This window comes from Agelaius phoeniceus, chromosome 4 (assembly GCF_051311805.1).
Source record: "Agelaius phoeniceus isolate bAgePho1 chromosome 4, bAgePho1.hap1, whole genome shotgun sequence".
Taxonomy (NCBI): domain Eukaryota; kingdom Metazoa; phylum Chordata; class Aves; order Passeriformes; family Icteridae; genus Agelaius; species Agelaius phoeniceus.
In genome coordinates this window covers 63,091,268-63,118,455 of record NC_135268.1, presented here as the reverse complement: position 1 = coordinate 63,118,455, position 27,188 = coordinate 63,091,268, and the positions used below count along the sequence as shown (strand labels likewise).

The 27,188-nt window shown below is 38.6% G+C and overlaps 1 protein-coding gene across 6 annotated transcripts in view; it reads right to left on the bottom strand.

The window, feature by feature from the left end:
- SORCS2 (sortilin related VPS10 domain containing receptor 2) overlaps window positions 1-27,188 on the bottom strand; it is a 536,124-nt gene that overhangs the window by 354,089 nt on the left and 154,847 nt on the right. For all 6 annotated transcript variants that reach the window (XM_077177749.1, XM_077177750.1, XM_054632803.2 and 3 more), the window contains exon 2: window positions 7,682-7,749. In XM_077177749.1, coding sequence (XP_077033864.1) covers window positions 7,682-7,749 — 68 coding nt within the window. The remainder of the gene's footprint in view (window positions 1-7,681; window positions 7,750-27,188) is intronic.

Below are 27,188 nucleotides of genomic sequence, written 5' to 3'. Positions count from 1 at the left end.
CTCAAAAAAAGGCCACAGAATAGGCTGGTGGAATGAAGGTGGAACCAGCAGCATCACTGGCTGCTGAGTAGAATGTCACATGTGCCTTATCACAAGCTCCCTGACACCATGATTTAACCCTTTTCAGGTTTTAAAAAGTATCCTATTCCAAGTTTTATACCTCATTCATCATCATGAAAATGCAATGAGCAATGAAACTAGCTGCTTTGATTGTGGTTTCTCATTTATTTCATTTCACAGAGTGGCAAAGGAAACATTGATATATATATATATATATATATACAGAGAGAGAGAGAGAGAGAGGAAGAGATGGTGTCATTCCATCTGCCCCAGGTTATGGGCCCTGCACCTCCCTGCTGTGCCACCCTGCTGACAGTGGGAGTTAATGGATGATAATCCAGCAAGGCACCTCTGATTACCAAAAACTTGACGACGGCTCAACTGTTTTCATATGAACTTAGGACAGAGGATTCATGCAAAAATAAAAGCCCCAAGGTTGCTGTTCACAGTTTGCTCACACAGAAGTGTGGGTTGAGGGCAAAATTTCCCTCTTTTATGCAGGGAAGGAGGGCAAAAGAAAATCACAAGCCCCATGGATAACTAATGCATAGAAAGACAGCATTTCCTGTTTCTCACCTTAAATCTGTCTGCTGAGGCTGGCAAGAAAGAGGATCATTTCTTGTAGGGAGGCTTTTTCAATAAAATACCATGACAAAGCTGAGGAAACACCAGCAAAGCAACTTTTCTAAGCATCCTACTGCTACCAACCTGCATGGGTCTTGGGAAGCAAAGATCAATTCTGTTACCATCAGTCTTGGCCAGAGTCTACTTAAAACAGAAACCTGTGGTATAATTCCCACAAAGTCTGCTGCACTAGTTAAAGGAATCAGAAATTCTATTACTTAGGCTCAAGTTACTCAAACAAGAGAAAAGGATTCTTAAGCCATTTAAAATAAATGGTTATTCTTTCTCAATAAATTGACTCACTCATTATGAGTTATATCTTGCAATGACTTAATTCATTTTCCAGATGGAGGATTAAAGGGAAAAAAAAACAATCAACCTGTAAAGCAGCAAAATTCTCATGCTCCAAGATGTATTTAACATGTTCAGCCATGCTGCAATCAGCTCCAATGAGCACAAGTGTACTGCAAGAGCCCTTTCCTAACTACATAAATCACAGCTTTCTAACTGGATCTTAATTTGCATGTCATATATTCTCTATGTGATCACAAGCTAGTGCAGTAACATGTTACCATTCAAAATCATCATCATTATTCCAAGTTGTTGAAGACATGGAGAAGTAGTTGTGACACAGCACTCTCAACTGTGACCAACAGATATTCAGTAAAGAAATTTGGATAGACTTATTTGGTAGCTTTTACTTGCTTGTAGGATATGTTCTTCTCAGTTCAGACCTTCATACATACTAAGACATCAAAATAATTTTTAAATGCTAATATGGCAACATAAACCAAAAATTACCAGCTTCAGCTAAATTGCATGCCTTTTAAAAGGAAAACCTTTTTAAAGACATCTCTTTCAGATATCCACAGCCAAATTTCACTCCTCTGTGTAATGGCCAAAAACTACAGCCAAAACATGGCAGGATGAGTGGAACACCAAGGCACCAACAAGGTTACTGCCAACCCACTGTGCTGGGCTTGGGCTCAGAAAGTCAATGGTAGGTCATGTGTCCATTAGAGCACACATGGCAATAGCAGCACCCTTTGTGCCCCTGAATCAATTCCACTACCCATTAAAAATATCAATAATTGCCTCTTCAATTCCTTGCACATTCCAAGGTTTGTCAAGATATGTATATTTAATTTCCTTTACCTTCTACATATTTTTCCTTCTTATACCCATAATAAAACATTGCTGAAATGCTGAAACCCACTACATCCACTTTTTAACTATGGTTTTACAGCACATTTTATATTTCCAAAATAAATTTAGAATAAAGATTTTCCTGCACAATTCAATTCATAATGGCACACTGTTGAGTTTTAGCAAGACAATGCAAGTCACAGCAAAACAATGAAAGTGTTTGTAATACTATTACATGAATACGGAAATATGATCAAAGAGAGCATAAAAAGCTGTTGTTCAGTAAGAAGAATAAAATTCTAATTGTAAGACTGCCTTTTCAATGCTGCTCAAAACCTTTGCTCAGTGGAACAGGTGTAAATAAGGATATAATATGAGCACAAGAGAGCTGCACAGGTATAATTGAGAACACTATTTTGATTGCAGAACTTGCATTACTCATGATGATGCATTAACTAGAGAAAGCACAGCTAGACATTAGATCCCAAGCTGAGTTCACTGGGCAAATAATTAGAAAGCCATTTCTTTTTATTTTTTGACTTCGAAGGAGAAAATTTGATATGAAAATCACAGACTCAATAACTTCATCCCTTGGGGCCATTTCTACAAAGTCACTTTTCAAAGCAGAGCCACAATATAAGGCCATCTGGAAGTTCAAGTTGTTGCAGAATGCAACAGTTGCTCATTTATTAAGCAGTACTTCATACCAAAAATTTCACTGGGGCACTGAACTGTATATTGGGGGGTTTTGTTTTCCTTTTAAAATTAATTTCAGGAAACAGCTGAAATGAGTTTCACCTACAAGTCCAAAGATTTTGGAAACAAATGTCCATATTCATTTTCACACATTCTGTGAGCCATCTGGAAATTTTACTTTCCTGAGCCATATGTTGTTCACTCTATCCACCTTAAAAGAATCTCCAGCTCTTTGTAGTCTGGATTTTTGCTTTAGTGTAGGCCTGCACTCTGCAAATGCCCAAAGCCCCCTGCAGTCACTGTGCCCCAATCACTCCTGAGGGCCAGCAGGCTTGCACAAGTGAGCCTTGTCCTTGAATAGATGGCTTGCTGTGGGTGCAGACAGAAAGAGCTGTGCCACCACAGCCAGGATATTCCTGGCTCCTTGGGATTTGGCAAGCACGATGCTGTCTGAGAGGCTCTCCGACTGTTCTCACCTCTATCTGCTTCAACTTTCAACCTCCCACAGCACTTCGACTTTCCTTCCCCCTCAGGCTGATTTTGGAGTAAGGACTCCCAGAAAGCTCAACTGGGACATCCAAAAATATTTAAAGAGGTGGGGAAGTTTCTTCATTTAGTATTTCTTTAGTGAAATGCAGGGGCAAAACAACCCAACATCTCTAAAAAAACCTAGCATTTGTCTAGGGCTACCAACATCTTGGACTATCTAGCACTCAGCAGGCAAAGCTAAGGGGATCCAAGAGTGCAGTTAACATCAAGTAAAGTCGTTTGTTTTGCTGTGGTGAAGCAGTAACAACATGGTGATGCCATTGGGAACAATGGCAATTACACAGCAAGCCACTTCAGCATTACTCTATCATTACAGCTTGATAATATGCAATCAAAACGTTATTAGCAATCATCAGCAGCATCTATTATTCATTGCTTAGATCAAGCTAAGAAAGGGAAGGCTGAATGTCTACCAGTAACAGGACTCTGAGCCAGTCTAAGCACAGGGTTGGAAGGTAATTCCATGGCCACATAGTGCTGAGTCACCACTGCATAACCTTCAGAAATATTACCATCTCAGTTGTTCCATGTATAGAAATGAATAAAAATAATCATCTATATTTCCAATTTTATTAGGAATAATTAACTCAGATAAGTGTTATCATTAATTTCATAGTGGTTACTAATTCAGAATTAAACTATTTGATTGTAAAATTTAATACTTATATCTAAAGTTGCAGGCATTCAACAGATGCAAGGAGTTATCTGAAGTTGTAAAATATGTGCACCTACATATTTGTGCACAAATGGGCCCGTAAAGCATATGAGAACACACACTCAGCCTAAATGGTCAGTTGGTTTCAGCTCCTTCATACTGAAAATATGCTGGATAAATGTGTGTGAACTCTGACACAAACAGCTCTAGTATGTAAAGTATCTTCCATGTATGCACAACTTGTTGCAATAATTTTAGTATTTGAGTTGTCAGTTTTTTCAGTATGCTAATGAGCTCTAACATGACAACCAACCTGTATTCCCAATATGTACCACAGTTTGGAAACTCCAAAAGTAGAGCTGAAAACAATCCTCTGTTCCTTCTCAAAAGGTAATTTTAGTTTATATTCAAGAGGCAACCAATGTTACCTCTATTTATTTCCCTAGCTTATTTTGAGTAAAAGAATTATACAATTTACACCTTGACAATTACTTGATAAGTAAATTAGGAAAGCATCAGAAATAGCTGACTAAAGAAGCACAGTCTGGTATTTTTGAACTCCATACTTCCATCAGCATTTCATCTTCAGCTCTTCAGTGCAACCAGACATGGCTATTACAAGTAAAAACCCTGTTAATAATTTCATTAACAGCGCTAGTTTCCCTATTTTTTTCAACAAGGAAGAATTCTAAGTTAATTGAAATTTAGGTCTCCCAAGCCTGTAACATGACTTATGTGGGCAGGCATAAGTTACCTACACAAACTGACAATGCTCTGCAGAGGTACAAAAATGCATCACCAAGATCCACCCACACATCTTCTTCACACTGAGTTCCCCCACCTAGGCATGTACCTCTGACTGGTGTTTTCCACCACCATTTGTATCACTCTTGAAAGTCTGACTGCAGCTCCAAAGTCACTAAGAACAAGCAAGGATCACTAGACCATCTTTTCTCATTCTTTGTTCCACTAAACAAGGGGAAAAAAGTTCTTTTGAGTGATGGGAGAAAAGAAAAGAGATGAAGTGGAAATAGGTTTTAGAAGATGAAAGACACAGTTTCAAGTAACAAAATAACTGATAAACACCAAGGTAGGTTGATTTTTACTGACCAGAAAGAGAAATTGGGATATTAACATTAAAAACTTACCCTAGTCAGAATTGATCAGTTTATAAACTAGTTTATTTTCACTTAGTGACTAAGTCACATAGTGATTTAGATAATATGATTTCTGGTATTATCTAGCCAGGCAGCATAGGAACAAAAACATCGGGACATTTCAGGAAATAACTGGAGAGGGTCTGTTACCACTAGGGCACAGAAACAGATTAATGGCATTTCTCTGCTAACAAAAAAAACCCTCTATCATTTTCACACCTGTTTTACACATATTTGTTTCATACAAGTAAGAAGAGTGCAAAAGAGAATTAAACAAAAAAGGTGAAAATATATACACTATGCATGCTGGGCAGGCTGCCAATGTGAATATAACACTCCAGTTCCATCAGCAAATGTGGGTGAAAACTGGTGAAGCTCCAACCATTTTACACAGAAGTCCCTTGACTGTAAAGGGACTTCAGCTTCATTCAGTTATTTAGTACAAATAGTGAGTTACATCTCAGCAGAGAGGGGCTCTATTTGATACTTTTGCTATAGTTGGTCTGATTTGCACTTTTCCAGATCCAAGCACTTTGTAACTCTTCTAGTTTGACAACTCTGTCTCTTCTATGTCACAGAGGGCAGAGATGGAGGAAGGAAGTGAGCCCAGAATATATCCAGGCATGGATCACCTAGCTAGCAACCCCTGGCACAGGTCCTCATCTAAAGCACTCACTTCCTTTCAGCTTTTCCACCCCGGTTTTAGAAACCACAGAAACACGGAATGGTTTGGTTTGAGTTGGAAGGGACCTGAAACACCATCTAGTTCAACCACTGCTGCCATGGGCAGGGAGCCTTCCACTGGACCAGGTGACTCAGAACCCATCCAGCCTGTCTGGTCAACGAGTCCCAGCCTCCATCCCTGGCTCAGCAGGTTCTGGCATCATCACATGATGAGTGAGCTCCCAGGGGCTCCCTTGACAAAGTGGATGGTCCAAGGCACCCTGATGCCCAGACCCTGGCTGGGCTGTGCCCTGTGAAATTGCACGACATACCCAAGGAGAGTCCCCCAAGGCCCCATCCCTGCTGCACTAAAGCAGAGCCATGGGCACTCAGCATGTCCTCAAAACCTGACACCACTGAGAGAGAGCCCTGGGGACATCTGTGCCCAGCCCTTGGGGCAGGACCTGACCTGTGCCAGTACCAAAGCCTCTGGTACATCTGTTCCTTGTAAGTAAAAAGGCACGATTTCCAGATGATGCACGCTAGTATCAATTTTATTTGAATGCAATTCACACCAGTTCTTTACACCAGCTGTCAGCAAGGTCTGGATGACCTTGTTTTAAGTGTTTATGTTTTCCAAGGAAAGAAACATTATCTGAAGCCTGGTTTATGTTTATTTTGAAAGACCAAAGAGTTTATTTTGAAGAATCCAACTGAAAATGCTTAAAAAACTATGATAGATACTCCAAAGTATGAATTGGAAAACTTGAAATATATTGCATATGTTGTATGGGCCACTGACAAATAACAGGAAAGCAGTGTGTGCTTACGCAGTTGGGAGTACCCAAACTGTCATTTGGTTGTCTTATTTGCACAAGATGTTGGACAAAAATTAAAACAGAAACAAATGTGCAATAAATTTTGCATCTTGTAAGTTTAAAGGATAGTTACAAATGAACTGCCACAGCCCTAAAAAGGCCAGTCTCCATTTGATCTTACTCTCTTTCCTGAATACCTCCTTCTTATAACTAGAAATACCCTTATTCTGCATGGACCTCTGGCCTTGGCCAGACTGAGCACTATTCAGACACTGGTATGACACCAAGTTATGGCAGAAGCACTGTCACTGAGAAACCCCACACAGTTAAAACAATGCCACCTCTTTCAAAATAAGTAACAAGGCTGTTTTGCAGCATGTCCTGGAAAGAGACTTTTCCCATTCCCTATTCCCTTACCCAGTCCTTTTCTTGGATTGTCTCTGTAAAGGTCCTTACACTCACAGCTGAAGGCCAAGTCCCCACACAAACTCTTGGGACAGCATGAAGTTTGTAAGTACCTAAGCCATGAGGTTTTAGTTAAACTATTTGTTTCTAGACCCAAAGATTATGAGCTACATTTGAATTTAACTCTCCTGTCATTTTTACTGCTAGAGATAACCAGCAAAAGCAGCAGAGCAAATACTGGTGCAGTATCACATTTATTGATAACAGTGAAATACTTTAGCTTTTCAAATGTACATGATGGGTCCAGAAAAAAAATTTGTTGTGGAAAATTTTGTACAATCTGTGCACACACAGGCAACAAGCATATGGGTATCTTAATTCACAAGTATTATGGGAATAAGAATCAGTTTAGAAATTTATTTGGATTACGATTTATTCCCAGTTGTCATAAAACACAATATAACCTCCACTGCTGGTATACTTCATCCAGACAATCCTAACTACTTCCAAAGCAGGATTATTTACTAACCTCAGTACACTACTCAAGCAGCAAGGATTCCCAAAGGACATATCCCATCACAGTAAGCATTTCAAACTTTTAGAGTAAATTTGATGCAGAATTTCTAGGCAAAGGAAAAACATAGCAACTTGAAAAGTAGCATCAAGATCAACCTTATATTCTCCATCATTCTTTGTTTCTACTGTTAAAACCATTACAAACTCTAATTCAAGAACAGGAAATGCATCCAAGGAAGAGAAGGGGTAGGAGCTGATGACAATCTGGATAATCTTACTACAATAGTATCAGTCAGCTACCAACTCAGCTCAGCAGCAGTCTGGAAAAGGAAGGGATGGATCTATTCCAAGAACGGCAGGAGTGAAGATTATAGAAAAAGCAGAGGTCTTACCTCCACAAAGAGCTCTCCAGAACTTTCCCCATGTCAGTATGATAATACTTGGTAAGGATCAGGATCACCTAAAGAAAATTAGAATAAAGAGATTTGAATATGTAAACTGATGCAGAAACAGAAACAGACATGGGCAGCATGATTTTGGGAAAAACAAAAGTGAGGCTTCTGAAAACCTGAGAAGTATTTTACCTCATTTTAACTCTTAGAGTTTTGCTTTTAAGCCTGACTTTTTCATTTCTCTTTCTGGGAAGAGTGATTTCAGTGCTTGAAGTTTTCTGCAAACCTGGTGACTGTGAAAGATTGCCCATTTCACATAAACAGTGGAGTTGGAATTGTCACATAAATACCACCAGCACATGACATTCCTCAAGCAATCTTTATGACTTTCTGATTAGGAAAAACCAACCTGGTTGCTTGTTTAAATTTAGGAGGCAACTCTACAGACACAATTTTTTTTTTTAATCCAAAGTGTTAAACAATGGTGATTAACTTTGATTATACAGATTTAAAAAAATCAGGAGAAAAACAGCTCTGGCCTTCCTTACAAAATCAGCAATGCAACTTTCATAGCTATCACTTTTCATTTCTTGAAGAATCACTTTTTCCCCTTCATGAACCAGCTCTGTGCTCAATAAATCACTCATCTGCATCGGCAACAGCCAACAAAACACACAAGCAAATTTTATCCACAAAACATCTTCATCCTATGAAAATAGTCAGCAAGAAGTATTTTTCATCTTCTCAACAAGTGACAAATTCACTGGTCAAATAATGTAAAGCAGTAGCCCACAAGCAGTGGACCAAGCTCAACACTATGGTTTATGCTTGGATCTTGTACAGGTTTCTTTCATTTGCTGCCAGCCCATCTTAGTGGCTCTCAGAGCCCCATGCCCACGGCAGCTCCAGAGAGGCAGAACAGGCTGGTCCCCTGCACAGCTGGAGACTTCCTTTAATGTGGGGTCAGCAGCAGCCTCCAACAGCTTGGAGCAAGCTGTTATTTGACTGGCACTGCTCTGCGCTGACCACCAGATGAAATCTACAGCAAACAGCAACTGTAGGTGTTTGCTTTGATTATTCAGATAATTAAATATGCCAATGATACATTTATGCTGCACTCCATGTATGCTGGAGATTGTGAGAGAACAGAATTACAGTCTAAGGATGTTATTACATGGAAATAATGCAGTGTTTTACAGAACTGAGGTGTAATACCAGTCTCACCCAGGGTTAGCCAAACCTAATAAATTCATAACACATATTCCTGGATGTATATTGATATAAGCAAAAGTGGAAACAATCCATAATTCACAAGTATTATTCACTCCTATTCTCAAAAGAACCACAATTTACCAGATCACTTTTTTTGGAATTTGATTATTTATAAAAATAAAAGTTTTGGCTTAAAAAAGAAAAAAAAATAGGTTACTACAAGACTTACAAAGCAAAGGGTAAGAGCCATTTCCCAAAGGAGAGTGTATCTGTGGATGAGATTCCTGGCTACAGCTCAAGCACGTTCTACCAGGTCAGCTATTTATTGTATCATCAGTGTCTTAACTACAGCTTTTACTGGTGCTTGCAGTTAAGAGGAAAAAGAAAGAAACTTCACTATTGGGAGCATCTATTGGCTCCAATTATTAAGGAAAAAGTTTCAGACTGTGCTTTTCCAAACAAGTATAATCCCTCTTAAGTCACAAAAACTGATCTGGAATTTATTTTTTTAAGAGATACAAGAATGCATACTTGGTACATGATAATAAAAAAGAAAATACCTAAAAATACAAGAGATTATACTTTCTTTCCTTCCATTTATGTAGAAATGGAGGCTGAATCCTGAACTTGGTGAACCAACTTTTTTCATCCCTGTATGTCCTAGAATTAGAAATTTTAAAATTCAGATAATTTTCAGCAATGTGTGTTGGAGCCATCCTGCCATTGTTCCATTCCTGAATTAAACAGATTAAAATCACACACAGAAAATCCTATGGTGTCATCCTCAGTCTACCTGCTTTGAACATAACCTGTATGGATGCACCAACAAAGAACCTTCCAGAAAAGCCATTTTTGTAGCTTAGCAGCTGTCAGGAATGTTAAAGAGTGACAGGCTCATGGTACTGCTGGCTAGCTGCAGTTCACCTGAGCATGCACTCACTGAACCAGAAAGGCACTGCTGTTCCACACACCTCAACTGAATGGATTTCAGGTAACTGCAAACTGCAGTGGGGAGGAGCCATAAGCAGTAAAACACCCTCTGGATGCTGCAGGATTGCTGCTTTAAACTGAGTCAGAGCTCTGAAAAATAGATGTCAGTACTTTCCAATCTGACTGGTAAATTCAAGTAAAAATTTAAGTTTGCACCTTATTTTGCACTTGGGAAGTAAAGAGAATGACTTAGTAGGAAAAACAAAGCCCTAAGAAGCCATCTCTGAACTCTCAAACAACATTAGCAGATTCCTGTAACGAATTAAGAAGAATGAAGCTGCTGAGGGGCTGACCATTATGTCAACTTTGCCACTGGATTTCATCCCAGTATCTGAATAATGGAGGCCATCTATTTAACAGATTTCACAGCACAGTCCTTTAGCCTGTGGGCACCTTTTCAGGTGATCCTGAAAACAGGATCCAGGCTGATCATAATGGCAGTTTTTCTAAATTAATAGACAGATCCAAAGAACAGAAAGAATTATTTCACAGTGAAAGCATAAAGGTCTTCAGGATCTCTGCATTCTACCCATCATTTTTAAGAGCAGAAGCCTGGTTCACTGATTTCATTTTAATGAGACTCCATAATTATGAGCATTTTACAGGCTGGATTGAAGCCAGTGGTTCATACACAGTGGTTCATACATGGCTCTCCAGTGAAAGTGCTTGGGTGGCCTGTGGTGGGGAGAGACACAGCAGCAACTGAGCAGTGATCAAGGATATGATTCTTAACCAGCTCATACCATCAGTCATGGACAGCTACAACAAATTTAACTTTTTTTCTCTTATTATTTTACAGCTAAAACAAATGTAGGCAATGAAGGAGAATTAAGATTTATCAGATTTTTTACTTTAAATTAGATTTATAGGATTATCTAGAAATCTCCACTCTATCCAGACTTCCAGAGACTTGTGAATCCATTTTAAACCATTTAAACTTCACCCACAATTCTTTGAGTTCCCTCCCAGAGTATGACAATGGAGGTGACAAGAATGATTACTGTCATGTGCTAGGGGCCTATGAATACCTGATGGTGCTTCTGGACAAAAATACTGAAAGGGAAAAAAAGAAAGTGAAAACTTTCAGCTTTTACCACAAAAATGATACTCTATTACCTGCTTCTTTACCAAAGCCTTTGGTAAAGGCCTCTCCATCAAGCCAGTATTTCTCTCTAGGTGCCATGGTATGGAAGATAAATCCCTGATGAATTCTAAGAATCAAATGCAATGTGCATCAGAAGTTAGTTTTCCATGGAAGAAATAACTAGCTTCAGTCAATTTCTCTGTGTTGGGCCTTCAGAAATTTCTCTACCTCATCCTCCCCCTCCTTTTTTGGTGGGGACAGTGGGGTGCACAGATGGAATTCTGGTTCTCCCACATCATTCCTCAGCTTCCATAACTTCGTTCTGCCCGTGTGAATTCTCAGTAGTCACAGCTCCAAACTGTTCTCCAAATAAAGGAGTTGGAGCAGTTTCCATTCAAAATCTTTTCTGGATATAGAGCTGTCTTCAGGGGTGCACTGGGTTTCCAGTGAATGACAGACCAGGAAAACAAATGGAAAGTTCCAGATATTATTACCCATGAATAATGCAAGGTAGAATGATCTATGCTTATCCCCTCTCCTTTCCTGTTGCTCTCCTCTGAAAATGCTTTGCAGCAAGGCTGGGCTGAAAAGAGAACAACTTCACTTTACAAGACACAATGTGCTTTTAATCATTTCCTAATAAAATTTTGGCTTTAAGAAGCCCATTTTAATCCTCTCTTTTCATCACCATGTAAGCTAAGGGGGCTGAGAAGGGAAAAAGGAATGAATTCTAGATCAATCACCTTTCCTGGTGTTTATATTTTATCTTTCTCCGGAGGATTTGCTAAAGTCCTTTTCTCTTTGATAAACATCAACTTTTGGAAAACTATTTTATTTTTTCCCCATGCTCCCTCCATGATGCTTTTTTTTCATGGACCATTCTTAACAAAGATCTCTCTTTTTCTATCTACATGCAGATTCTTTCAGATAAAATTTAATTTGGTTCCTGAAATTTGTGATTTTAGGTTTCAGGATTTTTTTAATCTATTTAGAAGTTCCAAAGCAAAAATCTCATACTTTCAAATGCACAATTACAAGTATGATTGCAAGGTTTTGTCTTTTCTCAAGTTTTTAGACATTGAGAGCATGTTGTAAGTACTTCTGGGCAGCCAGAGCCACCAGGAAAATAAACTCCTCAGACAGATTCAAGTTTCTGCAAACTTTTTAGCATCTGCTTAATTTAATTCATGTGAATGAACCCACTGAAATCCAAAGAAGTGTTTATGAGAGCCACTTAATACCCTGTATGACTGGAAAATAAGCTGCATTTTTGCTCAAGAACAGATCCTCACTCACCTTTTCAACTATTTAACTATTCCACTGTACACCACAACTATTTTGGGGAGATCAAGAGGTTCTAGGCACATCCTATTAATTTTTCACTACCACCCCCTGTAATTCCAAAACTTTTTTGACACCTAATAATCAAAAAGCTCCCTAACAAATTATAGGCAGCCACCTACTGCTCCAATCCCTCAAGCCATTTCCACTTTTGCAGCAGCAGGCTCTTCAATCATCATGCTAAGAGCAATGTTAATTTTCACATCTCTTATTTAAAACAAAGACTCTTAAGAGAAAAATAAAATTCAGGAAATTATTAATATGAAGGCACATTACTACAAGGCTATTATATGGACTAACATACTACTCTTAATAACTACATCATAATTTGATTATGCTAGGAAAACTAAACAGAAAAAGGGCATTTAGGTTGACTCTGTTGCAGCACTATGATAAAAGGTAAAAAAGCAAACATTTAAACCATTATTTAAGCTATTAAGAATTCACTGTATAAGCTTCTACTCCTCTCTGGTAATAAAGTTCATAAAAGCAATACATGATTTAATATGAAATACTGAAAGAATTAGATTTCTATTTCTTCCAACTAAATTGTATTCGGAGACTAGAGGACTTACGGTGTATGAAGTCACTGACTATACCAGTGCACTTGTATTAAACATTAGCAATAATTCCATACAGTGAATTAATTCATAATTCAAAGTAAGACACAATAATGACTCAATTCCTGTTCTCTAAGAGGTATTTCCATCCACAAGAGCTGAATATGTGCATAGTCTTAAAAGCAGTGGTTGTGATTGCTTCCAGATTCAAAACCATTTTAAACATAGTACTTCGCACATTGACCCTGAAAACATTCATACAGAAAAGTAACTTTAAGATATCAAATAGATTTAATCTACTGTCTAGCACAGAACAGGATTATCCTCTGTTAGCTCTGTACAAACACAGGACAAAAAGACAACCTACTGCCTTCAGGAGCCTACAGTTCAAGCACAGAACACAAGAAGTCTTCAACACCATCACCATCAACCATTACCGGCTCATGCCAGATTTTCAATACAAGCTCCTGAGAAAATTATGTTTCTGTGATACCACTCCATATGTACGACTCTGTATATGTATGGGTTTGGCTCCTCATCCCCACTTTTTAATTCTAAATCCAGTGACTGATTTCAATCATATTTAACAGAGAAGTAGATAGCCATATGGCTGAAGTAGCCACATCAGTTTATACCACAAGTCCATGGCACAGATGCATCTAGAACAGCAATAAACAAAAAACTACAAAAAAAAACCAAAAAAAAAACTACAAAAAAAAATGGGGAAGGCATATAAATAAAGATGCTTCCCAAATCTATTTTCCTATCTTCAGTAATTTGTAACTCAGGCAGCTGGGCTGCTAGTGGAGTTGTTAGCAGCTGGCTGCTGGATAAGCACAGGTTTCTGTGGTACTGCCTGACCCATCCACACAAAAACAGAGACTGTTGTTATATAACTATTAATAATCAGACCCCAAAAATCAAAGTTTATGCAGAACTGGTCAGCCAATGTGAACTGCTGCTACTTCAACATATTCACATTGCTGCTCCTTTCTAGAACCAGGAGGTGCAGGTCCAAGATTTCTGGGCATGCTGCAGATGCAGAGCTTGCTCAAGCAAATGGGAGGGAACTCAGTCTGAATTATTAGAATCAAATCTGCAGCTTTGGAAGCTGTCTAACATTTTAACTAGTTGTTTAATTAAACTTCCTGTTCTTTTTCAAACAGCTCCAAACAATGTCACCTCTGACACAAAAATCTCCGGTTTTCTGTCATTTCCTTTTACTACACAACCAGAGGAATTTTTAGGTTTAAATATTTAACATAGCATTTGATAAGTTCTTAAAACCACATTTGCAAACATGCCAAGAGAATAAATTTCTAAAACATGAAGCAAGGATTTTTTTCCTGTCTCTCTAGTCCCCTAATTGTGATTCTTTTTTAAATATGGACTAGCTTTACTTATCTTCCCTACTAATGTATTCTAAATTGAATTAGCAATCCTTCCTGCAGAACCAAACTTATTATGTGAATATTCTTTTTCTTTCCCATGAAAATTCAAGAGGAAGCAGAGCTAATATCGAAAGATGGCATATGTAAAACATCTTTAGTCTCTTCCAAATATTTCAAGAATTTAATATTATAAATAAGCTGTTTACCTCCATCATCACTATTATATAGCTATTCACTACCAGAAAAGAAAAATCAGATTTTAAGTGCAGTTTGTGAAATATCCCCAGTCTCTCATTTAGTGTTACAGCCCAATAGTAAAATATAAAAATTGAAACAGCTTCTAATCTGCATCACTAAATGCTTTCTCAAGGCCTGAGCTTTTTTTTTTTTTTAAAGAAAAACATTTACATATAAAAATAACTAGGCTTTTTATTTTAAAAATTAAATTATTATGCAAGACATATGGAAATACCAATAGAGGAGGATACTACAAGCTGGGAAAAGCATTTCTTTGACGCAGGGCTGTGGGCAGACATGTTCATATTGGTTACTCTCCCTCACAGCTGCTCTGTCTTCACCAGAACCACAGGATTAGGCATCATTGAACCAAATAACATCATATTTACCAGAGGTTTCATCAACCTACAATGACCTCAAAATAACATTTAACTATTTCTGAAATGGCTGATGGTGTTCAAATGAGACCTAATTGTCCATCATAAAAAGGCTTTATAAACACTGTTCATGGAAGCAAGGACTTTGATACTTCATAAAGATCAGTCAAAGAACCACACTGTTTAATATCCTTCTTCATAATGAATAAGGGCTGAAATTTGTATTAACTGACTATTAGGTGCCTGAGTTTGTTCTGTATGAGTGAGAAAGATAAACAAAGGAACATGGTCTACAGAGTGGAACACGGGCACACTCCTACCTGAAAGGAGTTCTGCCAGGACAAACATGCTAAAGACCAAGGCAGTTCTATTACAGTGACAGAGTGATGCTGATGAATATTTCAGTCAGAAGACCAGAGAGAAACCAGAGGCAGATGCAAAACTTGTTTCACACCTTTTGTGATGTGGACCCTGCATGTTGTACTAATCAGCATTTACATGGTCAGGGATACTTTAACTCTGCTTATTCTAAAGCTGGAAAATGAAACAAAAAAGAGAGTAAGGAGGATTAAGTGGAAAGAAAAAAAAATCAGGTTGCCTAGTAAAACAGGAATAACCCAAAACAGATCTGGGGCTGATACTCAAGATCCTGTCTAACAAAAGTCCCTGAGTGCCCCAGCTTGATCACCCTTCCAGTGAGGAGTGCCTGGGTGCCTCCCCAAAAGGGATCATACTCTCTGCAGTTTCACACAGGGATAGACAAGGCCCAACACTTTTCCCAGGTGGAAGTCAGTCTCTCTAGGACTGCCTTTCATTTTAACTGTTTCATCTTACTTATCTTGCTAAAATAATTAATTTCAGAAGTACCAACACGCTGCCCCTAGCATAATGTGAGAGGGAACCATTCCCACTCCAATGGCAAGCCTGCCTGCTCCCCATGGCCCCATTCACAATAAACTTGGAACACCTCAAATGGCATTAACAGAATTCAGCTACTGTAAAATACTGGGAATGAACCCCTTTGAGAAGAAGGATGAAAGCACATTCATCTTCAGCATTATTCCTGAAGCAGCAGAACTTCATATCCGTGCCAATGGAAAGGGCGTAAAGGAGCAGAGGGAACATCCAAGTGGGTTAGGAGACTATTAGAGAGGGCTTGGGAGCAGTTGGGAAAATTGGTCAAGGGCCAAATACGTCAAAGAAAACATTGGAAGCGACTGAGGGAGTGCTGGAAAGTTCTCCACATTCAGTCTGAAGCCAAACCAGGAGATTTCCAATCTGTGAGCACTGAGTTTTTGCCAGCTTTTTGTGTTCCCTCACCCAGCCTCTGCCCTAGGTGTCCATTTCTTTAAGAGCCACGGGGACATAAAAAAGCTAAGTGGAATTATATGGCATTATCTGTGAAAAGGAACAGCTCTTTCACCACATCATTTTGGATCCCTCTTGTCATATAGACACTGTGCTTTAGTTTAACCACTATGAAGTATAATAACATCATCAGTCATCTTAGAGCCAGGTTTCAAATTAACCTCGCATTCCAATCTCAAACCTCTAACACATTTTAAATGACCCTCAGATCAAGTAGATACAAGCAGGGAAAGATTGTAGGCCCTGATAAATGAGATCTATATTCCTTTATTTTACTCCAGTAAAGACTTAGGTATTCAACAGATTCTTTAGAGACAGTTTTTGCATGTCAGCATTTAATTGGCTGTAGCTAGAGCTGCGAAGCAGTTTCAGTCACAAACCCTTAATGTGAAATTCTCCCTCTTAAAGACTGATGTTTTTCATGGTTGGTCTCTCCCCATGATCACAGATTGGTTTAGAAATATGCTAAGTACGTCTTTCTTCATGTTATGAGCACTACTGTTTTCTGTCTTCATGGATTTAAGGATAGATCCAATAGTTAAGCAGCACAAGAAGTGGAAGGAAAATATTTTAAATTCATGCCTAGAACTCTTCTGAACAGTTACCTCTACACTTACACCTTCTCATGGCTCTCTTCTGTAGAAATGTGGTAATTTCAGTCTTCTCGCGCCCCCTTAACATAATGTTTATTTTACAGTTGAGAAATGGAGACAGATGTATTACCCTGGTTTATCCCAACTTTAGGATAGGAAAAGAGAGAGATACCTCTAGAGATCAGTTTTGCCCACCTACATGTAACAGTTCTTTGGAAGTACTGTGTTTCCTAGTGATTTATCATACTGAGGACCTACACTTCCAGCTTGACCCTCTCAGAAAGATTGGATGAATCCCTGTCTAAACAAGCTGCAGGAGAAGTCCAGGCAGAGCAGAAAACATCATATAAAGTGAGAACAAACTGAGAAGCAGGATCAACAGACACATCTAAATTCCATATGCCTAACCCCAAGGATCTTCTTTTCTCATCCATGATGTTGCCAGACCCAACTCCCACACCTACCAAAAGCTTTCAGGGTCCCAAGACCCTTTCCCTTTTCACTGCTACCCACAGCACACCCACATGTGGAGCTAGAAGGTCTGCAGTAGTTATGTGCTTCTGTATCACCAATGTCCTGACATGCAAGAGAAACTGTGCTAAAGAGGCAACATCTTTTTATGGAAAAAAAGTCTTTCTTCCCTTACCTCCTAGAGAAACAAAGGAAAGAGTTGAAGAAATTTGATATATGAGATATATCATCTCAGAAGGTGCAGCAGACTAAATTTTTTAACTACTAAAAAACCCCATATTTCATTTCTTCAAAATGGTAGGTATGACCATGATATAATTAATTCCAAGGTTCTTTACAACAGAACTTTATACTATCAGACAGTTAAAACTTTTGTACAATGTACATGACATTTACTGTTGTCCTCCATTATATTGAGCATCTCTCTGGAACTGCTATTTATTTTCCAATCATTTTTCCTAATGAGTTTGTTCTATATTTGAATTACAAATGCCTGTCTCTATTTATATTTTATTTCTGAAACTTAAGAGAATAGTCTTCACTGTTTACCAGTCAACAGTCTTTTTCTTATGGAAATTAACTTATCCCAAAACAAAGAAAAAAAATCTGAACCTTTAAATTCTCGCAAATTGCTTTTCCTCAATTTAGGGGTTTAAGTGATGCCATGACAGAAAGACAGTAATAGCCAGAGCTCAGAAGCTACAGTCCAAAACCAATGGCAGCTTTTCAGCTCAATGTTGTTCAGCAAATTGATGTTTTTGTTGTTCCCTCCTCCCCCTTCCATAACCATGCATTACTCAGAGTGTAACCCAAAGTCTGAACCAATTAGAATCTGGATTAAGCCCATTCTAAACACAGGAAAAATAAATCAGATCTTGAAATTTCTTACATGAAGAGAAGGATCCAGTTTTGATGAAACCTGCCTCACCCATTCTGTGCACAGGAAAAACAACCACATTGTATTTTCCACTAAATGCAGGTAATTGTACAAATTTCTGACTTTAAATGTCAAGTTATAATGGACATGAGATCACTGCAAGAGAATAGCTAGAGCAAAACTTAAAGATGCAAGCTTTTTCACCATACGGTGTGAACTTACACTGCCAGAGGTATCTCTAAATAGACATTTCTTGAAGTAAAGTTCACTCACAATGTACAAGAGAAAGCAAGCAGAACTAACTACTGGAAATTACCTCCGACCTATTATGTCAATCCCTGATCAACTACACACATTGTTGTTATTTTTTTTAATACTGTATTTTGCAATCATTTTATAAGATTAGAGGCCAGAGGAAAAATGCATTACCCATATGTCTAAAACAACATTCAATTACTTTCATTTCCCCACTTTGGAAGGAGAAATAGGTTTTCATCAGTAGAAATTATTTTCCAACCTCTCCCAAGTCCGTCATCATCTTAGACAAGGCAGTAGCCCTGTATTTTTCAAAAGCAAATAGAAGGAAAAAGAAGCTTTCAGTGCAGCCCAAGAAATAGCTGCAGAAGATTATTTTGTAGACACACACAGTAAAATGAATAAAACATCTGTTCAAGACTACTCAGCCACCTCCTGAAGACAGAAGCATGTCAAAACTGACCAAGTTTTAGGGGAGGAGAAAAATAACCCTAAAAACCTTCTATCTTCCCTGCCAATTCTTCCATGAATTGTCTTTTTCCAAATAGAAGACCAGTGACATTTCTTCAGGAAACAGAATGTTAAAAATAAGGAAACTAAAGTTTGTTTAAGCTCAAATTTGACTTTTAATAGTCATTTGTACGAATGGTAACTCAACAAAAATGTTTGGGCATGATATAGGAAAAATAGAGAGCAAAGTGGCTCAGGCTTTCTTTCTGAGACTTAAAATGAGCAGGGATAACAATCACACTAGTTAATTAATAAAGTATCCCTATTACTGCTATGTGAAGAGAGAAATTAAAAATGTTAAAGCCCAATGTTGGGAGATTTTAGCTCAGTCCAGGGATTTTCTACCTGTGTTCACAAACTGCCCAGCTCAGAGCACTACCCACAGACACTGAAGCAATTTCTGGGGCATTGATTCCGTATCAGCAGGGAAAGAAATCAAGTCCCCTCAATATTCCCTGGTCTGGAGAAGGTGAAAGAATTCTTTAATCTTTGTGACAACAAATTGACAGCAATTTACCTGAATTTGGTTTTTTTTTCTTTTTTTTGTAGATTATCTATCCCTTCCCCAAATCACAACACAAACAGCCTGAAGTGCATTTCTCAGGGAGAAGGCATAATATGTACACCTCTTAACCAGTTGTGCTTATTAACTAAGTTACCATTAGATGATGATCCAAAAATATTTTCCCAAAAGAAAGAAGAGAGCCAGTTTATGGACATAAAGGTCAGGGGACTACAGTGACGAAGTAGAAATTATCCAATATCTGGAAATAATGCAAGTCCTCCAGGAATAAAATAAACAGGCAGTAAATGTGCTATCAGAGAAATGCATCAGCCAGGAAGGGGGAAGCAGATACTCACATAAATTCTGTTTCTTGGTTTCTATTTTAACTAAAGCAGTGCCTATTTTCTCAGCGAGTTAAGCTATTTGGAGATCTATCAGTCCCTAAGGATTTTTTACTCCTCAGTGCCTTAAGAAAAATAGCTTAGAGAAACATGCAGGGTCTCTGATCACAGCTCAGGCAAGTTTTTGTTTTGATTTTAGCATCCTGGTATCTAGGGTTGGCCCTCCTTCCCTTCTTTTTATTTTTTTTTTTAATTTTATTTTCTCAGAGCAAAGAATACTAACAGTCTGTGGCTGTGCATGACTGGCTAACACAGAGACAGACAGAGATCTGCAAACTTCAGTCCCAACTCCCCAGGTCCAGAAACAGCATTATGGATAGATAATAAGAATTGTAATCTGAATTTTGAAAAATGGATTTGTGTCCAAAACCAGGAGTAGTTGCTAATTCTTTCTTTTACTTAAAAAGAAAAAAACAACTTACCTACTCCTCCCCCCACAAATCAATGCATTATAGATACATTTCTCTGGATCTGTCTTTAATTATTAATTACCTTTCAGCTCTGCAGTGACTCTCATGGTTATTTCACACTGATAGACCAGAGAAAAGGGTCCATCCCACTGCAGCTAGAAGAGAGGTAGGAAGATGGACAAAAGCAAAAAGGAGGGGGAAGGTGGGAATTGGCAAGCTTCCACGACAGTTTGTTTATTTTAGTTTCCAAGATTATGAAAATTTTATTTTCAACACCAAAGGAAAAAGGCAGAAATAAAAAATTAAATAACTGCCTGGAGCTAAATGTTTCCTGCTTAGAATTGAGCTGCAAATCTGTAGAAATAGATATTTCTGCAATTATAACCTTAATTCTAATAGTGTTTGATACAGTGAAATGTAACAGTCCTCATAGCAGGTAATGGGAGATAATGATCAGAAAGCCAAATGTTTTCTGGCTAAATTCATAAGGAATCCAAGAGGATAAAGGCTACAAAGGAAGCGTTCCTAGGGTGGGAGGGAAGGTAACGCTTTCCTGAACTAAAAAAGTATTTTTGCTTCCTGGCAGTGGTTCTTTTTTACTGCAAAGTGAAGAATTTCTGTACTCAGGCATCTCAGAGACCCTGAAAGGCATGTGTAGCTTTTAGGCTCTCTAAACTGTAGGTTCTAGCTCCTAAGATGCACTTGTAGTTTAACTTACCCTAAAACTGTTTGTATTTTGTGTAAGATACGGTGATTGTTCCTGAAGGTTTATGTGTCAGAAACATTCTGATTTATCCCAACTGATTAATCTGATCTTTTGCTCTTACATTGGGATGGGAAGACAGGGACAAAATCCCCATAATCAAGATTGCCATGACTCAGGCATAAGGAGAAGATGGTGTCTCTAAGCAATGAGGCAGGTTCTCTCTGTCCATTCTCCTCTCCTCCCACACTTCCAGACCCAAATCCATACCAATCAGAAACATACTTAAAGCACATTGCACAAAATGCAACTATCTATACTTTTAAGAATATTCTGCTCCTACCTCTTCCTCTAGCAATGAGTTCCACATTTATTTAAGCAACCAAGCAAGTAATGATGACTTATTCCTTGAGTAAATTTATCTACCTTCGATATTTATCTACGGGATCATGTCATGTGCTTTTATAGAAGATTAAAAGACCTCTTCTGACAAATATATTTTCCATAAATAAGTACTTACACACAGTAATCACATTGCTTTTTGACCTTTTCTCTTTGATAAGATTAATGACTGGCCTCCCTGCAATTCACCTCATAAAGCTTACTTTTCAGCATCTGGATGATTTTTTTTTGGGTCATCTTTCTCCTCCCACCCCTCACCCCTTATCTTCAGAATGTATTTTCCAGAACTGAGGACATTTCTGAGGTGACAATACCAGATCTGAGCAGCAGCAGCTACCAAAGGCAAAGCCAAGAAGCCAAGTTGATTTTCTTACTTGTTCTTGATATGCCCTTTATGGCCAGCCCACAAACAGCTTTACAGGAAGCTCACCACAGTTTCCAGGAACAGAGATTGTGGGATAAGCCAGCATAGTTCTGCTATTGGGAAACTAACTTAAACCAGTTTGTTCTTCTTTCCCCTAAAAGTGAAAGCTCACTTGGCAAGTATGCCTAATAAAATCAGGCCATGCAGAGGAGGGACTAAATGAATATACATATACATACAAAAATAATCAGCATTTTTTTCAATTACCCCACCAGGTTCTCCCTGAAAATTCAAGAACTTTCTAAACCCAGACATTATTCATCTCAGACTCCAAAGAGCTGGTTTTAATCTGTCTCCTCTTGCTTAGCCTTAGGCTTTGTAGACCTACACCTACACCTCCAGCAATAATTATTCTAACTAGTCTGTGCTTCCCTGGGCTAATTGCCAGCAGAATTCAATGATCTTCTGCAGAAGAGCAAGCAAGTTTGTCAAGAAAAAGTCTGCAGCTGGAGACAAGGAGAAAAAAAAATGAAAGCAAGAACATCTTCCAGGTTCAGCTCAAAAATACATATATAGGACAATATCAGCATCAAGAACAAACCTCTTGAGCTCTCTTTCCCATCAATTCAGTTGATTTACTCATTGAGGAAGCTACCCCCAAAAACCTTACATTCACTTCAGGGTTGCTAATTCCCAAAGCAGCCTTCCATTCTGAAAGCCTTATATCTTTGCATGTGCAGCTCTCCATCTGTTTCCATAAAAGTGAATTTTTGAATTTTCATCTAATCAACCATTTCAGATTATGTTTGCAACAACCTTCATTATTTTAGCGATTTTTGTGCTATCTACAAACTTATCAGCAAATTCATGTCACTATCCATATTGGTGATTGAAAATATGGAAATACTGACTGGCACTGGATTCAGAAAGAATGCTTAGAAAAGAAATAAATGAGTTTTCACAAAATTGTGAATTATGTCCCCACTGCTTCCTCAAGGGAGATTTTCCCTCTTTCCTGGCACTTGCTCCAAATGGACTATTCCAGCTTGTGGAAAACATGCTCTGACTTCTGTAGCTGACAGACCTGCCTTGGATCGTAAACACCCAATATCCTTTTTTCAACACTAAGCCATCATTTGAATTCACAGCTTTTAAGGAAACACCATGTGTTTCAACTGTCATATTTACCCAACACTAAAAAGCCTACCAGGAAAAATAAATTTTATTCTCATAGCGCAACGCGTTACATTCCTAATTGCAGAACTGGAAACAGTCAAAAACGGAAACTGTTCCCTGCATGACATCATGCTCAGCACTAAAGTGGCTCCAGTGTTTCAGTGAGCAATGTGCCAAAAGACACTCTCACTCATCTCTCTGCAACTTGCTTCTGCGTCACGTCTCCAGGAAAATCAAGCTTTAGAATTTGTAGTTCATATCAGCGCTATAACTGAGCATGCTCTTCTTTCAAACCAGGCTTCTTCCCTGTTTTGGTTGGTTTTCCCCTCAGAAATGGAATAAAATGTGCAAGGGCAAAGATCTAAGTAACTCATTCTTCCTGGTTGCATTCAGCTTCTCATGATAAATCTGCCATATAAACTATGTCCCGTCACATCCAGGCAGGTGTGGGAATCCTCTCATTGATATTTATCATTCAGGAATTCCCTACAACAGCAACATACACAATCCAGAATACTGTGTCCCTCTTTGGGACCCTCTGCAACAGACTGACAGCCTGGAGCAACTCCAGTAGAGAACCATGATGAGAGAGCTGAAGCACGTGTCAGAAAAGGAAAAGTAAGGTGGCTCCATTTGTCCAGTGAAGAGAACACTAAGGCAGCACCTTCCACCACCTAAAGAAAAGAGAGACAGACTTTTCCCAGGTCTGAGAACAAGAGAAATAAAACCACAAGCTGGAGGGTAAATTCCAGGGGGATATAAAAAGAAAAATAATTGCACCCTGAGATTGATTAGGTAGAAGGTCACCCAGCGAGGCTGACAAATCTCTAACCTTGGTGTTCTCAAATTATACCTGAACCAGACAGACCCTTAACAGCTTCACCTCACCTCTGATATGGGCCCTACCTTGAGCAGGGAGCTGGGCCAGATGACCTCCAGATGTTCCTCCCAACCTCAATTACTCTGTAATTCCATGCTACATGGATGGTTTAAATTAATCTCACGTGCCTTAATGTATTATGTGAATATAATATTTTAAGAGTTGTGTTCATCAAATTTCTAAGTCCAAAAGTTTGCAGGAAGCCAAGTATATTTTAATATCATAACCACTTTCCTCACTTTGTAAGGAAAACAATTTTTTTTCTATCCTTTTAATAATGACTTCATAAAAAATATTTGAATAATTTTTAACTTACCAACTTTCTCTCTGCTGCTGCAGTTAGCTGTTATCACTATGATAAGTACACAGTAAAAAGTATTGGTTTTCTTAGACATAGCAAGTTCAGACATAGGATGGCTACTCAGACTTAATCTCTAACTCAGTTTCTAGGCATAATTCATGGTCAGAGTACATCACTGGGTTTCAGCTCTTCTTTGCCTTTGCTGTTTTCCTATCCTTTTTTATTATCACATTATGGCAACAGTAACACTACAGCTACAATAACCTAAACCCATTTAATAATACTAAGTAGGAATAGACTCACTTACTAAGGAGTATGATGAATAACAGCCTCTTGCTCCACAAAATTATTTTCTCTAGTATGCCAATGGTTGTACTCAGTTGAGGCTGGATCAGATGATCCCACTGGGGTCCCTTCCAACCTTACTCCTTCTGAGATTCTCTGATTTGGTGCCAGTCATTGGACAGGTTGGTGGCAGAGCTGGGACCAGAGCCAAGGACACCTCCTTTACCACTAGACCAGCAGCCTTCACACATTTCAATATTTTTTTCCAGTGAGATACTATAACTTATTTATATATATGACTAAATAAATCAATAAATAACAACAACAACAAGCTTTAACATTTTGTGATTTTAAACAATATGAATTATGGGGTATTTGTTATACACGAGCAAGTATATTTTAAATTGTGATGCTCAGAGTTGAGCTAATAATTTTTCCCAGAGAAGGAACAAGAAAAACTCTCAGTGCTTTCCCAAAATACTGTTAGATACACTCTTTGCTAAGTAGGGGCACTAGATACCAGTGATACACAAAAGATCTTCCAATACACAGTCTATAAAATATTTCAAAATATTCTTGGTGAAACACTTCGCTGAAATATAACACCACATCATACACTGTCATTTCGGAGGTAAAACTTTATGCTGTTGCAGTATGCCTTTCACTCAAATTCACAGAACTGAAAAGCAAGGGGAGAAAAGTAGTGGCAGGATGGCTCATTTGACAAAGTACCCTGTAGCAACCACATCAATTAAGTTTGCATAGATCTCCAAGTGTGAGGCAGTTAATGAAACACTGATCATTTTCCCCAACTCTAACTTAGACATGTTAATTAAAAATTAGAAGAAATCATCATCATATAAAATGAGTTCATGGAGAGAGAGTATAAAAATACCTACCAGGCAGTGCTCTGTACACGAGACTTCTTTTCAACGCTAATTAAAATGGATATTTCTGCACATGCAAGTCTACCCAATGAAACGCAAATAATAGTGTGAGTTTAACATTTAATGATTTCTCTGTAAAGGAGAAGACTTTCATTTGGGAATGCTATAATTTACTCTGAGTAAGATCCATTTAATCATCATGTTTACTGCCTTCTTTTTCTGCTCACATTTCCTTTTTCTAGCCAGTCATGCAATTGGCAATTTAAGGTTTAAATTGTGACCACTTAACACTTTATCTATTGCACTTCTCAACCCTCATTTTTATTTTTCTCCTTGTACCACAAACTAGCTAGCTGAAAATCTTCCCTAGCTGATAAAATGAGTCATTTACAGTACCAAATGAAACAGTGATGCCTACAGCCTCACCCCACAGCAGAGGAATCACCCGGGGGCAGGCTCAGTTCAGCTGCACGACTGAAAAGGAGAGGGGTTTCAGAGAGCTCTGCAGAGGGAGGGGTGAGGCCAAGCCAAACGGGAATAAGGAGAAGAGGGAAACTGCTCTGGAGGCACACATCCTGAACACAGGCAATTCAGATCAAGCTCCTCTGATGCTGAATTTTCAGCTTCAAGGAAGTCTCCTTCACTTAACTCCCCATGACCAGAGAATAGATACAATAATTCTTTGTTTTCCTCACACAGTCCTTAATTTGCTAAAACTTTGCAGTCTCCAAGACAAATGCTTTTTCTCCTGTAAGTAAAGTCTTCAGTGGGATCAAACTCTGACACCGACTGAGACCTTAGGGAAATGCACAGTGGTTAGCAAAATTAAAGGATGAAATATCAAGCACTCCATAAATAGCCAAAGCTAGGATTAAAACTACTACATTTTGTCAACTCTTTCTCCTGCCTGTCTCTTCCCAACTAGCTCTGTTTCCCAGTCCATGGAAATCATTTATTACACAAATCAGCCTCCCTTGGCTGTGCATTCACAAGCAAAGCTGCTAACTTAGAGGAGCCTATTTTTAGCTAGTGTGCCTGGTTTCCCAGAGCGACCAGGGCTGGAGCTGCAAAACATTTCTTTCACATCTCCTCCTGCAATGAGGTGCAGCAGCCAGAACGGGCAGCAGGGCTGCTGTGGGTGAGCATGATCTGCCCTGAGCACTCACTTGCCTCTAAGATAACATTAACTCCTTTGAACACATTTGTTTTAGTGAAAAATTTACCAGACTACGAAGAGAAGACTGAATCTCTACCTGACATTCGTAACAAAATGATCACACAAACTTCTTTTTAATAAGATGTACATGAGCAGATGAGCAAGGGGAGATGAGTCACTTCTTTTTTTTGAGCCCAGAGATTTCTGTTAAGCCCATCCTGTCACTGCTACAGAACTGGAAGGATTCCAGGCTAGTAGCCCACTATGAAGGAAAAAGAAAATAAGGGTGTATTGTGAAAAGCACAATGGAGGCTAATGGCCAAATGGTCAACTGCTGTCTTAATCAGTGCTGCTAATTAAAAAAAAAATTAAAAAGCCACTGCAAAAGTACTTTTAATTGTTAAACTGCATACAAACATACAGAAAAGAATGCAGAACCTTTCAGAGCAAAAAGACCCCATAGCTTAAGGAGAAAACATAAGAGCAATGCAGCTGCAGCAAGTGGCCACAGCTCATTGCAACAAGCGTGGACTTGTTCAGTTGTGTGAGCAACAATTTCCAGTCCTGAATGGTGACTTTCTCAAATACTCATCATAAACTTAAAATGACCCTTCCCCACCACCCTCTGCAGGGTGCTCAAAAGGGACAGAAATCATGACCTTAGGAAGCATGGAAATACAGACTTCTATTTAACAAGAGGAGTTTAATACATCAGTTGTCCCACAGAAGGGATAAGTCCACACATAAGTCCCTAATGCACAAGATGTTCCC